General features: G+C 42.1%; 2 protein-coding genes across 2 annotated transcripts; one reads left to right on the forward strand and one right to left on the reverse strand.

The window, feature by feature from the left end:
• The first annotated feature begins 503 nt into the window (after positions 1-503).
• On the forward strand, positions 504-1,466 carry LOC117362316 (olfactory receptor 51D1-like). Its single transcript, XM_033948547.1, has one exon. It carries the CDS (start codon positions 504-506, stop codon positions 1,464-1,466), a length of 963 nt encoding a protein of 320 aa, XP_033804438.1.
• A 6,865-nt stretch (positions 1,467-8,331) lies between these two features.
• LOC117362317 (olfactory receptor 51E1-like) lies at positions 8,332-9,294 on the reverse strand. Its single transcript, XM_033948548.1, has one exon. The coding sequence runs from the start codon at positions 9,292-9,294 to the stop codon at positions 8,332-8,334; it is 963 nt and encodes a 320-aa protein (XP_033804439.1).
• Between the last annotated feature and the right edge of the window lie 3,676 nt (positions 9,295-12,970).

The raw sequence follows: 12,970 nt of genomic DNA on the forward strand, positions 1-12,970 counted from the left end.
GATTTGTGGCAAGTTAGAGGCAGACCAAAAAGTTATTCATTCAGAGATGAAATTCAGGCACAACAATAGATTTCTATTGGTAGAACTTATGTATTTCCAACTGCTGATACATACAAGAGGGTGCTGCAAAGTTCTCAGCCCAACCGAGAGGAGAATGACATGGATATGGTTCAATCAACCATCTGAAACAATGTCTTAACAGAGAATTTGGTTTCTGCAAATTAGCACTTAACAAAATAAGATAACACTCTTTTCAGCTACAGTGGCAAAGTAATGGTCAGAATTTAGGAAGTCGGTTGGTTGGGCTGAGAACTTTTCAACTCCGCTCGTAAAACTGGATATAAAGTTCTGCAGTCAGTGGCTGCTAAAAATTTGTTGACTTTGAAATCTTCCCCTGAATCCTGTCTTACGGTAGCCACACAGCAAACACTGTTGGAATAACAGCAACTTTCTTTGTTTTGCAGGAAATGAAGTTCTATGAAATCCAGTCTCAATATTTGATCATGTTGTTTTTCAACACCACCATTTTCCATCCATCAGTCTTCGTTTTGGTTGGGTTCCCTGGGCTGGAATCTATGCATTACTTATTCAGTTTCCCCCTCTGCTGCATGTACTTCTTGGCACTGCTTGGCAATTGTACCATATTATTCATCGTCAGAGCTGAGCATAGCCTCCATGAGCCTATGTACTTGTTCCTCTGCATGCTGGCCATCATCGATCTGATTCTCTCCTCTTTCACAATGCCCAAAATGATAGGGCTCTTCTGGTTTGATGCTAAAGAAATTGAGTTTGGTGCCTGTCTCACTCAGATGTTCTTCATCCATTCCCTTTCGGCCATGGAGTCCACCATCTTGCTGGCCATGGCCTTCGATCGCTACATTGCTATCTGCAATCCATTGAGGCATTCGTCCATCCTCACCAATAGGATGGTCGCAAAGATTGGACTGGTCACCTTGATTCGAGGCTTCATCTTTTTTTTCCCATTACCCTTCCTACTTAAAAGACTGTCATACTGTAGGACTAATGTACTGTCCCATTCCTTCTGCCTACATCAAGACATGATGAAGTTGTCTTGCATTGATAAGACAGTCAACATTGTGTATGGTCTGTTCATCATTCTGTCTGTGATGGGAATAGACTCCCTCTTCATCATCCTCTCATATATTCTAATTGTGAGGTCTGTCTTAAGCCTTTCATCAAGAGAAGCAGGCATGAAGGCCTTTAACACTTGTATATCCCACATATGTGCTGTCCTTATGTTCTACATCCCACTGATTGGTCTCTCAGTAATACACAGATTTGGAACACGAAGTACATCAAGGACTCATATCATTATGGCAGACATCTACCTCCTGGTCCCTCCTGTGTTGAACCCCATAGTTTATGGTATAAAAACCAAACAAATTCGTAACAGGATCATGAAAATATTCCATCAGAATGCTCTTAGATCTGACCTTTGCAACTAATTTATTTCATTATGGTTAACACTCAGCAGAGTGTCTTGGATAAGCCAGAGCTAGCTATGTTCATTTTCTCCAGAGGAATAGACATTTGGGGCCATAAGTTAGTCACCGTTTACTTGCTTTAATTGGTGCAGAAATTGACTGTGCCTTTTAAAAACCAATTAAAAATCCATTTAAAAATTAAGTAGGTGCTGGTAGGCACCTACTCCAAAAGGGGCCAGAATCACCTCGCAGTACCTAAGGTCAAAGTAGGTGTTATTGCCAGAAATGACCTTAGGCGCCATTCGACTTGATTCTTCATCAAACATAGCTGCCAGTAATGTAGGCCTTTAAACCCCTGGCCTACATTAATGAATGTTGCCTAAGTTTGACTTAAGCTGTGATTCTGGTAACAGCGCCTACGCATGATTGACATGTGACTGGCACTGTTTTTGGAGGTGCTGGCTGATGTAGGCATCGTTTCCAGAATCTGGGCCTTGGTGTGTTGAACGTAGAACTATCGTTCTAGGACAGCCAGTCAAGTTGTCAAGATATCCACAATAACGGCAATGGTAGTGGCACCAGCCCACGAAACACGAAACGTAGTATGGCAGTATGGCAACTACGTAAAATTTTATTGGAACAAATGGTCCAAGGAAATGCAAAAGAGGACAAAATCCCACAGGACATACCAAATACATGAGCACAACTAGATCTTTATAACATAATATTGGTCAATATTTAACAACTCCACAAACTTTGAGCTATAACATACATGAAATCAAACTTCTTGCAGTGATTAAGTTTATATTTTCTTCAATAGTCTGGACATTTTTTTGATCATTCTTTGAAAATGGAGAATTAAGTTAAAGAGAATAGTTTGGAATATATTGGTAAGAAATCATATCCTATAAATTTGTATAGATCATTTTTGACTGGGGTGTGTGGGTTAGATCATTTCTTACTCTCGTTTGGGTTGAATGTTTACTTGTCCTGTACATTTCAAAGTGCCTTCAAGATATGATATACAGCAGTTGACGCTATGGGTGGACTGCTGTTGACCACTTGAACGTTGTAGACTTGGAAAATCCTCTCTTGAAATGCATATGTTGTATTTCTCTTTCCTTTGCTGAATTTTATTATAATGTACACTGCCTTGATGGCTTTGCTTTAGGTGGTTTATCAAATTAATAATAATAATAACAGTTTATATACCGCAATACCGTTACATTCTGTGCGGTTTACATAAGATTAGTGGGGTACAAGTTGAGTTGACGTACAAGTTGAGTTAACTTAAGGGATGTGGGAACAATGGGGAGAAAGGGCAAGAGAGGGGAAGGAGGGAAGTGGGTCAGCTGTCTAGGTATTTCAGGAATAGGTGAGTTTTGAGGCGTTTCCTGAATACCTCATAATGTAACCTTGAAACTTAATGGAGTTCCTTTCTTTTTTGCTTTTTTATTAGGACCGGATAAATGGTCTTCCCTCCAAAAAAGAAAGGGGGGGGCTTTGTGGTGGACCTCGAGAGCTTTTTTTAAGCTACTGTTTAATAAATTTGTTGTTGGAATTTCTTTCCCTTTTCATCTGTCCCTATTTTTCTTGACTATTTACCTTCGTGGGATCTGTTGGTTTCCTTTTTTTAATTATTGATTTTACATTGTACACTGCACAGATCCATATGTCTGGCAAATGCGATATATCACGTTTTTAATAAACCTAGACTTAATACCACTTTCAAATCGGAATCTCAGAAACTGATATTCATCATTGATATACCACTTATAGCCTAAGTCAGGGGTGTCCAACCTTTTGGCTTCCCTGTGCCGCATTGGTCGAAAAAAATGTTTCTGGGGCCGCGCAAATGCTGCAGCAAGAGAGGAGGGAGCTGGCAAGACGGTAAACACCCGGAGGCAGCAGAGGAAAACACTGCGGGGCAGTACAAAATACTTCACGGGGCCGCAGGTTAGACACCCCTGGCCTAAATGGTTTACATTCAAGTACTCAAGCATTTCCCCTGTCTGTCCCGGTGAGCTCACAATCTATCTGGGGCAATGGGGGAGATTAAGTGACTTGCCCAGGGTCACAAGGAGCAGTGTGGGATTTGAACCTACAACCTCAGGGTGCTGAGGCTGTAGCTCTAACCACTACACCACACTCTCCTCCTCAGGGAAAGGGATTGGGACTTGTATACAGTCTTTTTATAGTTTTACAGCCACACTCAAAGCAATTTACATGTGATCACAGTCTACCTAATGTACCGGGGGCAATAGGGGGATTAAGTGACTTGTCCAGGGTCGCAAGGAGCAGCGTAGGGATTTGAATCCACAACCTCAGGGTGCTGAGGCTGTAACTCTAACCACTGTGTCACACACTCCCCAATATAGCATATGAGAGACCGCAGAGAACCAAACTTTTTCCAGGGGAGCCTCTCTTTGATTTTTATTTCCTTTTCCTCAGCTCTTATCTATCATTCTTACGATTCATAGACAAATTCTTAAACTGCTGATTCTCTTCAGATGTCTGACGGTCACTCATCATGTGGTGATACTCAGTTTCCCATGGAATTTAGTGAGTCAGCTATAAAAAAACAAATAATGATGACTGGTTTAAAACAGATTACGGAATAAACTCTGCTTCTGGAAGCTTCTGCTCACTGCAGTGATGTTTATAGTGAGAGCAATCATCTTCATGTTTATTTACAGCAGCTAAATCTCTTTCAGTCCTTTTAAATTGGCTTGAAATACTTTCCAGAGTAAGTCTACTGGACAGCCCCGCAGTGCCAGAAACTATGAAGGTGATAAGTTGGTTTTTGTCTCCAGTCTTTTAAGAATATTGGAAAAAAAACTATTTTTATGTCAGGACCTAATTTCATGCAACTTGTGAATCTATCTCAGGCATATTTATTGTGGATATCCTGAAAACCTGACCTGCCTGTGGCTCTCGAGGACTGGAACTGCCTAGCCCTGGTCAAGATAGTCGCTGCAAACCTTTCCATTTTCCAAAGCTGTATCACTTCTAGTATTCTCTCTGAAATAAAAATAACTTACCCCCCCCCCCCCCTGAAAATCTTTAGGACATTTGGAAATGGAGTTAAAAGCCATGTTTAGAAAAGCTTTTGACTGATGGCTGGTGATGTAGGAGCACAGGTCTCCTCTCCGTCTCCATTCCAGTCCAGGAAGGCTCTCCTTAGGCAAAATATAATCAAATGCCTCCTTGCTGACAAATGAGCCAAGAGCTGGAGAGATCCTGCCAGGGAACTGGAGATATAACCCACCTGCTAGAAAGAGCAGCGCGCTTCTCTTCCCCTGGGAGCTAAAGTGACGTAATAAAGCTGTACTTCACATTTCGACATAGAAACATAGAAACATAGAAATAGACGGCAGATAAGGGCCCACGGCCCATCTAGTCTGCCCACCTTAATGTCCCTCCCCTACCTTTGCCCTGTGAAGAGATCCCATGTGCCGATCCCATTTGGCCTTAAAATCAGGCACGCTGCTGGCCTCAATCACCTGTAGTGGAAGACTATTCCAGCGATCAACCACTCTTTCAGTGAAAAAGAATTTCCTGGTGTCACCTCGTAGTTTCCCGCCCCTGATTTTCAACGGATGCCCTCTTGTTGTCGTGGGACCCTTGAAAAAGAAGCATGAGGTGTAGAGCAGTGAAAGTATTCGGGTGAAGAATGTCCTGTTGGACCTATATCTGAATGGATTCTAGAAAGTTCTTCAGTACTGAAATGGTTGGGAATTCGCTGCCCGGTGAGGTGTTTTGCAGTTTAGGAAACTTGTGAAGACTATTTTATTCAAGTAAGCATTCCCTTGAGGGTTATTTTTATTTGTAAGGTTTGATCCTGTTGCTTTTTGATTGTATGCGGTTAATACATTCTTCAATAAAATAATGAACTAGAACACAAATGGCCCATTCTCAGCATTACATGCGATTTAGCTGCAGCATTTGTTAAACCAATGGTTTTAAGTGCAGGCCTCAGGACCACCTGGCCGGTCGGCTTGTCAGGACACCCGCCATGAATATGCATATTCTTTCTCCACTGCATGCAAATATTTCTCATGCATATTCATGGTGGGTGTCCAGGTGCTCCCTGAGGACTGGGTTGACCATATTGGAACACAAAGTAGACTAGCACCGAATTCAGGCAATCTCCTGCTCTTTCAGTAGTCAGTGGTTTCAGATGAATCTTGTTCAGATTTGGCTACTAGGACTGTGGACGTCCCGGAGCTCTTGCTTTCACTGGCATTGGCCTACTGGGTTGGTTTTAAAGAAGGCCGATCTATTTGGGCTAATTTCAGAATCCAATACAGTTTCCTATATCCCACAATTTTCAACAGGGAATCATTGCGGCTTAAAAAGGCACCTCTTTTCTATCTATCTTCTAAAGGCAAAAGGTGAACTTAGGGTTTTTTTTTGCACAAATTGACACCTTCTCCTGTCCTCTCAGCTGGCTCGGTTGAACCTGGTAACTAGGTGGTGTAGGAATGCTGCCCTACAGACCAAGGGACAAATCTTCAAGCTAAGTCTGAGTTTAACTCCCTGTTGACTTGGGCACTTGTGTGATTGATGAATTGTATATCACTGTCTAAGTTATTACACTATTAATTTGCAAAGCCTGTATGTGCAGGACATACATTAAAGACACACCAAAGAGCAACAACAACCTCTGCCCACACACCATCACTGGACACCTCACATGAGCACACCAGTGATGATGTGTGGGCAGAGGTTGTTGTGTAAAGCGCTGGAGAATTTTCTCCCCTCGCTGACTTCTCATACTGCGGACACCCCGCCTCACACATTTATTTAATTTAGTTAATCTCACAACCACATATTGTTTCTTTAAGTGTGCCCGTATACAGGGTGAACCCCTCTGAGTACCCATTGACTTTTACTGCTCTTTGGTGTGTCTTTATGTATGTCCTGCACATATAGGCTTTATAAAAACACATGTACTTCACAACTCCAGCTTTGCTCATTCTACACACACAGGGAAAATGGATGAAAAAGAACATAAGGTATAAGAGTTGCCACACTATGACAGACAGAAGGTCCATCAACAGTGGCCAATTCGGATCTGGCACGATCCCAAGAGAGTAAAACAGATTTTATGCTGCATATCCTAGAAATAAGCAGTGGATTTTCCCATCTTTATAATGGCTTATGGACTTTTCTTTTAGGAAAGTATCCGAACCTTTTTTAAACCCTGCTAAGCTAACTGCTTTCAACATATTCTCTGGCAACGAGTTCTGTGATTTAATTACTCATTGAGGGAAGAAATTATTTTCTCTAGTTTGTTTTAAATTTATTACTTAGTAGCTTCATTGAATATTTGCACCAACTCTTGGGGATGATATGCAGTTCAAACCAAGATTCCATCATGTTTGCTTGCCTATAAGGATGGCATGCTGGAGGCTTAGCAACCAGTGCTTAAGCAAGGGTGATGGGGGCCTGCGCAGAGTGGTGGCATGGCTCTGGCCACCTTGTTGGGCAGACTGGATGGACCGTCAGGGTCTTTATCTGCCATCATTTACTGTGAATCTGTGTTATGGATGGAGAGAAACATGAAGAGCTGATACAGGAGAATAAGAACTTTAGGAGATCTTGGAATAGAAGAGGAGCGTGTTTATGACTTAATTACATCTTTGCTACTCCTAGGACACTTCACGTTAAGTAGAGCTTTGTCATGCAGTTGGGTTGATCCTGCAGAAGGCCCTTATTTCTTTTCCCTATATGGTTTGCATGTTTTTCCTTCCTTTCCTCTTTCCTTACTTTTTAGTCTGCATGCCACTTAGTTCTGTTTGCGCAGCTTTAGCGACAGAGAAAGTGTGAACTAAGTAAATAAATAAAAATATTGTTTTGTGCTACACCCAGAATTATGCTGCATCCATGACAGTCTAAGAAAGTGGTTCTCAACCCTGTCCTGGGGACCCCCCAGCCAGCCTAATGAATATGCATGAGAGAGATTTGCATATAATGGGAGTGACAGGTATGCAAATCTCTCTCATACATAGTCATTAGGGATATCTTGAAAACCCGGCTGGCTGGGGGGTCCCCAGGACAGGATTGATATCAAAGTAAAGAAAGAAGGTTTTCCTCATTCCTCATCCTGAGGAAAATTCAATTCTCCTTTAATAATAAAGCCTGGGGCTGATCCTCCGCCTGCAGCAGTCACAATGCCAGTCGCCATGGGTAAAAAAGCACTGGTTGTTCAACGCCAGCATCCAAATACAAGCGAATGGTAACTAGCAATGCTGTCCAGGTAATGGTGATATTCAGATTGCTCAACGGATAACATGAGACCAAATTTGTCCCTGTCCCTGTGGATAACCGCAGAAAACCATCCCGTGTCATTCTTCAATGCAAGGCTTGAGGGTCAGTGGCTGGGCCCATTCAGACTCTGATTCTTCCCTCTCTCCTTAAAGAATGACACAAGGATGGTTTCCTTGTGGTTATCCAAGGGGAAAGCGACAAATTCTGTCACTGTGCCACTCTGTAGTGTCACCATCCCTGTCTCCGCTGGAAACCATCCCGTGTCATTCTTTAGTGTCTCTCTCAAACTCGGTCCTTCTACACTAGCATTCTTCAATGCAGGGCTTGAGGGTCAGTGGCTGGGCCATTCAGACTCTGATTCTTCCCTCTCTCCTTAAAGAATGACATGGGGATGGTCTCATGCAGTTATCCAAGGGGATGGTGACAAATTCTGTCACTGTGTCATTCTCTAAAACTTCGAGCTTCCCAAAGGACCATCCTGGCTCTAACCATATAATGTCAAGGCTGTCAGAGGGAATAATCAATGATGCTATCCTTTGATTATATTGTATGAAAGCACCACTTCTTTATCAATTTAATCATCTTTATTTCTGATGCAAATCACAAACATTGATCAGCTAAGCCGAGCAGGTCTGGTAACATTGTGATGGAACACCTTCAAAACCCTTTGTCGAATCTGTTTTGTTTTCAAGCCATAGACAAGAGGGTTCAGGACGGGAGGGACCAGGAGGTAGACGTTGGCCATGGCGATAGCGATGCTTGGGGCGGAATGTTTGCCAAAGCGATGGACCATGGAGAGCCCAATAAAGGGGATATAGAAAATTAGCACAGCACAGAGATGGGAGATACAGGTGCTGAAGGTCTTGAGTCGGGCCTCCCAGCTGAGTCTGAGAACCGCCTTCAGAATCAGGAAGTATGACAAGAAAATTAACAGGGAGTCCACCCCCATTGCCGAAATAATGACAATGAGGCCATAGATGATATTAACACTGATGTCAGCACAGGAGAACTTCATCACATCCTGATGTAAGCAATATGAGTGGGATAGCACGGTGGCCTTACAGTATGGCAACCTATTAATGAGGCAGGGCAAGGGAGCTATGAGTGCCGCCCCTCGGATTACAGCCACCAGCCCTATTTTGGCTACGACTGAGCCAGTGAGGATGGAAGCATGTCTTAGGGGGTTGCAAATGGCAACATAACGATCGTAGGCCATGGCCACAAGGATAGTGGATTCCGTAGCTGAGAGGGAGTGAATGCAGTACATCTGTACTAGGCAAGCATTGAAGGATATTTCTCTGGCATTAAACCAGAGGATCCCCAACATTTTGGGTATCACTGAATTGACCACAAGGATGTCAATGGCTGCGAGCATTGCGAGGAAGAAGTACATGGGCTCATGGAGGCTAGACTCCGTTTTGATGATGAATACAATGGTGCAGTTCCCCGTGATTGCAATCAGGTAAATGCAGCACAGAGGGAAGGAGATCCAGAATTGGGCCTCACCCAGGCTAGGAAAGCCAATCAAGATGAACGCAGTGAAACCTGTGTCAGAGGTTACGTTGAGTGCTGACATGCTGGATCAAAATATCTTCATGTCCTACAATTAAGAGACCGATAGATTCATCAGTATTGAAAAGCAGATAATAACATCTGATATCCAGATAAATGCTGCTGACTGGGATATTCAGAGGCACTATCCTCTTGCAATTTAACAATTTTGTGTCATCAGCAAATTTAATGTTCTCTCAGGGTTCCTGCAGCTGGTATCATGCTGGCTACAGGTTTCTGGGTCTCACTGCGTCTTGTCAGGTAGAACCAACATTTCAGCCATCATGCTGTGGCTTTCTTCAGGGTATGCTGTGAGGGCTGCAGTTTGTCTTTATACAATAGGTCCTCAAACCTGATTGGTTGGGGCTTGAGATGAATGAGGCAGGAAAGTCAGTTGGTCACCAATTTGAATTTTGGTGGGAAAGTCAGTTGGTCACCAATTTGAAACCTGTAACCAGCATGACGCCAGCTGCAAAAACCCTGAGAGACCATATAACCCAGCTTCATGGGGAGAACATCTTTAAACTCACCAGAGACTTTTCCATTCCATGGGAAAAAGAGACCAATTGATTTTCCTACCAAAATTCAAATTGGTGACCAACGGACTTTCCTGCCTCATTCACCTCAAGCCCCAACCGATTGGGTTTGAGGACCTACTATATAAAGACAAACTGCAGACTTCACAGCATGCCCTGAAGAAAGCCACAGCATGATGACTGAAACATCGGTTCTGCTTGACCCGGAAAAATGCAACCAGCAAATTTAATGATCTTACTGGTTATTCCCATCTCTAGATCATTGATAAATATGGTAAAAAAAAACAGCGGTCCCAGCCCCACTATTTATCAAAATACAATCCTCCCTCTGAAATCTATGCAGAATAGCTATCAATCAATTTAAAAAACACAGATAAATTTAAAGAAATAAATTTTCTATTTGGAAGAAGGAAAAGTCTCAGATTCCTGTCTATTATGATAACGTTTATATGTTAATCAGTGGAAACGCTCATGGTCAATTCTTAAATGTGGTAAAGTTAACCAAGGTCATAATCACATCCTCTTTTCTACAAGTTAAATCCCTCCCTATACCTCCTGCATCCCTCTGGCACTAGACAATGTCATCACACCATTTCCCTCCTTTGAAATCATCAGATAGAATCAGTGTTTCAGCCCTTGCATTTCTGAACCCCAAATGCAGAACTCTGCAAGCTTTTAAATGTATAATTCCGCCAAGAACTCAACCATTCCTCAAGGTTCCTTAACCCTTTCAGGACCAAGGGACCTATTTGTCCCATAACTTTAAAATCCTATAAATTTTGATTGGGATAGTCTACAGTTCTAAATTTGATATGTATGGATTCCATAGGATACTGCCTTTATGTAAACAAACTGGTTCCGACATTCATTCATTAGCGTCGTTGCCAGATTGACGAGAAGATTCACTTGCCACACTGTCCATAAGCCAGAAGTGTGATTTTTTAAATAAAAATAATGATATTTCACAAAAAAAATCAATTTTTTGGCATCTGCAAGCCCTTTTTACCATAAAAATGTCGTCAAAACCACAAAAATTGGCCTACGATCCTTATGGTCCTGAAAGGGTTAAAGCACCTCTCATAAGAACATAAGAATTGCCTCTGCCGGGTCAGAGCAGAGGTCCATCGTGCCCATCAGTCCGCACCCGCGGCGGCCCCCCAGGTCCATGACCTGTAAGTACTCTCATTTCACCACTGGAGTTCTCAACCTTTGCATCATTCCCAAAGCTTCCTTAGGTGCAACTGCAATGCCACTTATGTGCATCCTTATGAAATAGCATTCAGTTAATTTGGTGTCGTTTGTACACATAAGTGTGCGCTTACCCATTTCTGTAAAGTAGTAACATAGTAGATGTTGACACAGAAAGGCCTACATGGTTCATTCAGTCTGCCCAACAGTCACACTCACGATGAATGTGGTATAAAAGTACTTTGATCCTGGTCTTTCTTTGCCATTTGAAGTACTGGAGTTGCCATTGAATCTGGGGAAGGGGGAAAACGTGGACCTTGCGGACCTAAACCCACACGTCCTTAAAAATCTGAGATCCGTGCCACTTTTTATGTGTAATCAATTTTTCTCTTCAAACAGAAAAGCAACCTACAAAGTACAGGCAACTGTGGAATAACAACAAAGTAGAACCAAAATACAAAATAGATAAACCTAGCACCCGCCACTTTTAGTCTCAGCATAGGGAGGGAGAAGCATTAGGATCTGTCAGTTAATTGTCACAGAGGTCTGTCAGAGCCATAACCTAGGCTGAGACTAAAAGTGGCACAGACTTCAGGTTTAGATCCGCAAGGTCCGTGTTTTACTCCTTCCCCCCAATCTGTCTTGTCTTATACTAGGAAAAAATAGCAAAGCTAAAGACAAAACTGAAAGGAGCTACTTTAAGGGCAACAGACCTAATTTGTAAGGAAATAAAAGTATGAGGAAAATAAGGATGGTTTGGTTCTCAAAATAGTAGCTGAAAAAGTAAACAAAAAGAGTTTAGCCTTCATACAGTAAAAGAAGAAGACAGGCAACAATATCTGGAAAAGCAAAGAGAAGCTGGTAAAGCAGTCAGAAAAGCTAAGATGCAAATGAAAGAAAAAAAATAGCCAATAAGGTAAAATGGGGGGACAAGAATTTTTTTTAGATATGTTAGCGAATGAAGGAGGTGCAAAGGTGAAAGGGAGAAACATGTAGAAGCTAATAAAGACAGGGCTAAATTGCTTAGCAAATATTTCTGTTCTATGTTTACAGCTGAAGGGTCAGGAGCAGGACTGCAGAAGGCAAACACAAACAGGTATGGAGGTGTGCTAGACCCTGAACGATTTTCAGAGGAGCTAGCTAAACGAATGGTGGAACCAGATGGCATACATCGGAGGGAACTTAGGGAAAGTTCTGGCGGCTCCACTAGCTGACATTTTTCAATGCTTCTCTAGGGCTGGGAGTGGTACCGGAGGACTGTAGAGGGACGGATGTGGTCTCTCTCCACAACAGCGAAAGTAAGGAAGAGGTAGGGAACAACAGGCCAGTAAATCGGACTTCTCTAGTAAATAAAATATTGCAAACACTTTTAAAATACACAATAGTTATCAATATAAAAAGGGATACATTTGTCATTTAATGACATTAATTATGTCTTCTTCCAATTAACCCCTTCTCCCTTTTATGAAGCCGCATTAGGCTTTTTTGTTATCGCTGGCCATGGTGGTACTAATGATCTGGATTAGCCACCATGAGGACAGGCTACTGGGCTAGATGGACCATTGGTCTGACCCAGGAAGGCTCTTCTTAGGTTCTTATGGAATTCCTATGAGTATCGAAGCTTTTACCGCCGCATCCGGCAATAAAAAAGCCTAATGAGGTTTCATAAAGGGGAGGGGGGGTAATTTTGTTACCTGAAAAAGAGGATCTGCAGTATAAAATTCTTTTGTTCGATTCAGTTGTTTTCAATCTAAACACTCTGAAGCTAATAGTTCTCCGTTAGATACGTCACTATCGTTATCTCTTAAAGTTATTTTAGCTTCAGGAAGAATTTAAATCTTGCTAATCATATTTCATGGTGGAATATGGTGAACCTTACCTATAGGTATGAGGCATATTTAGCCAAGAAATCAAATATTGCTCATTGTTCTATGTTAAAATGGTCTGCTTTGAAAAATTATATAAAATACTCATTTG

This window comes from Geotrypetes seraphini, chromosome 6 (genome assembly GCF_902459505.1).
Source record: "Geotrypetes seraphini chromosome 6, aGeoSer1.1, whole genome shotgun sequence".
NCBI classification, from domain to species: domain Eukaryota; kingdom Metazoa; phylum Chordata; class Amphibia; order Gymnophiona; family Dermophiidae; genus Geotrypetes; species Geotrypetes seraphini.

Coding starts and splice junctions, on each gene's coding strand:
- LOC117362316 (XM_033948547.1), top strand. CDS start 504: ATGTTGTTTTTCAACACCACCATTTTCCATCCATCAGTCTTCGTTTTG.
- LOC117362317 (XM_033948548.1), bottom strand. CDS start 9,294: ATGTCAGCACTCAACGTAACCTCTGACACAGGTTTCACTGCGTTCATC.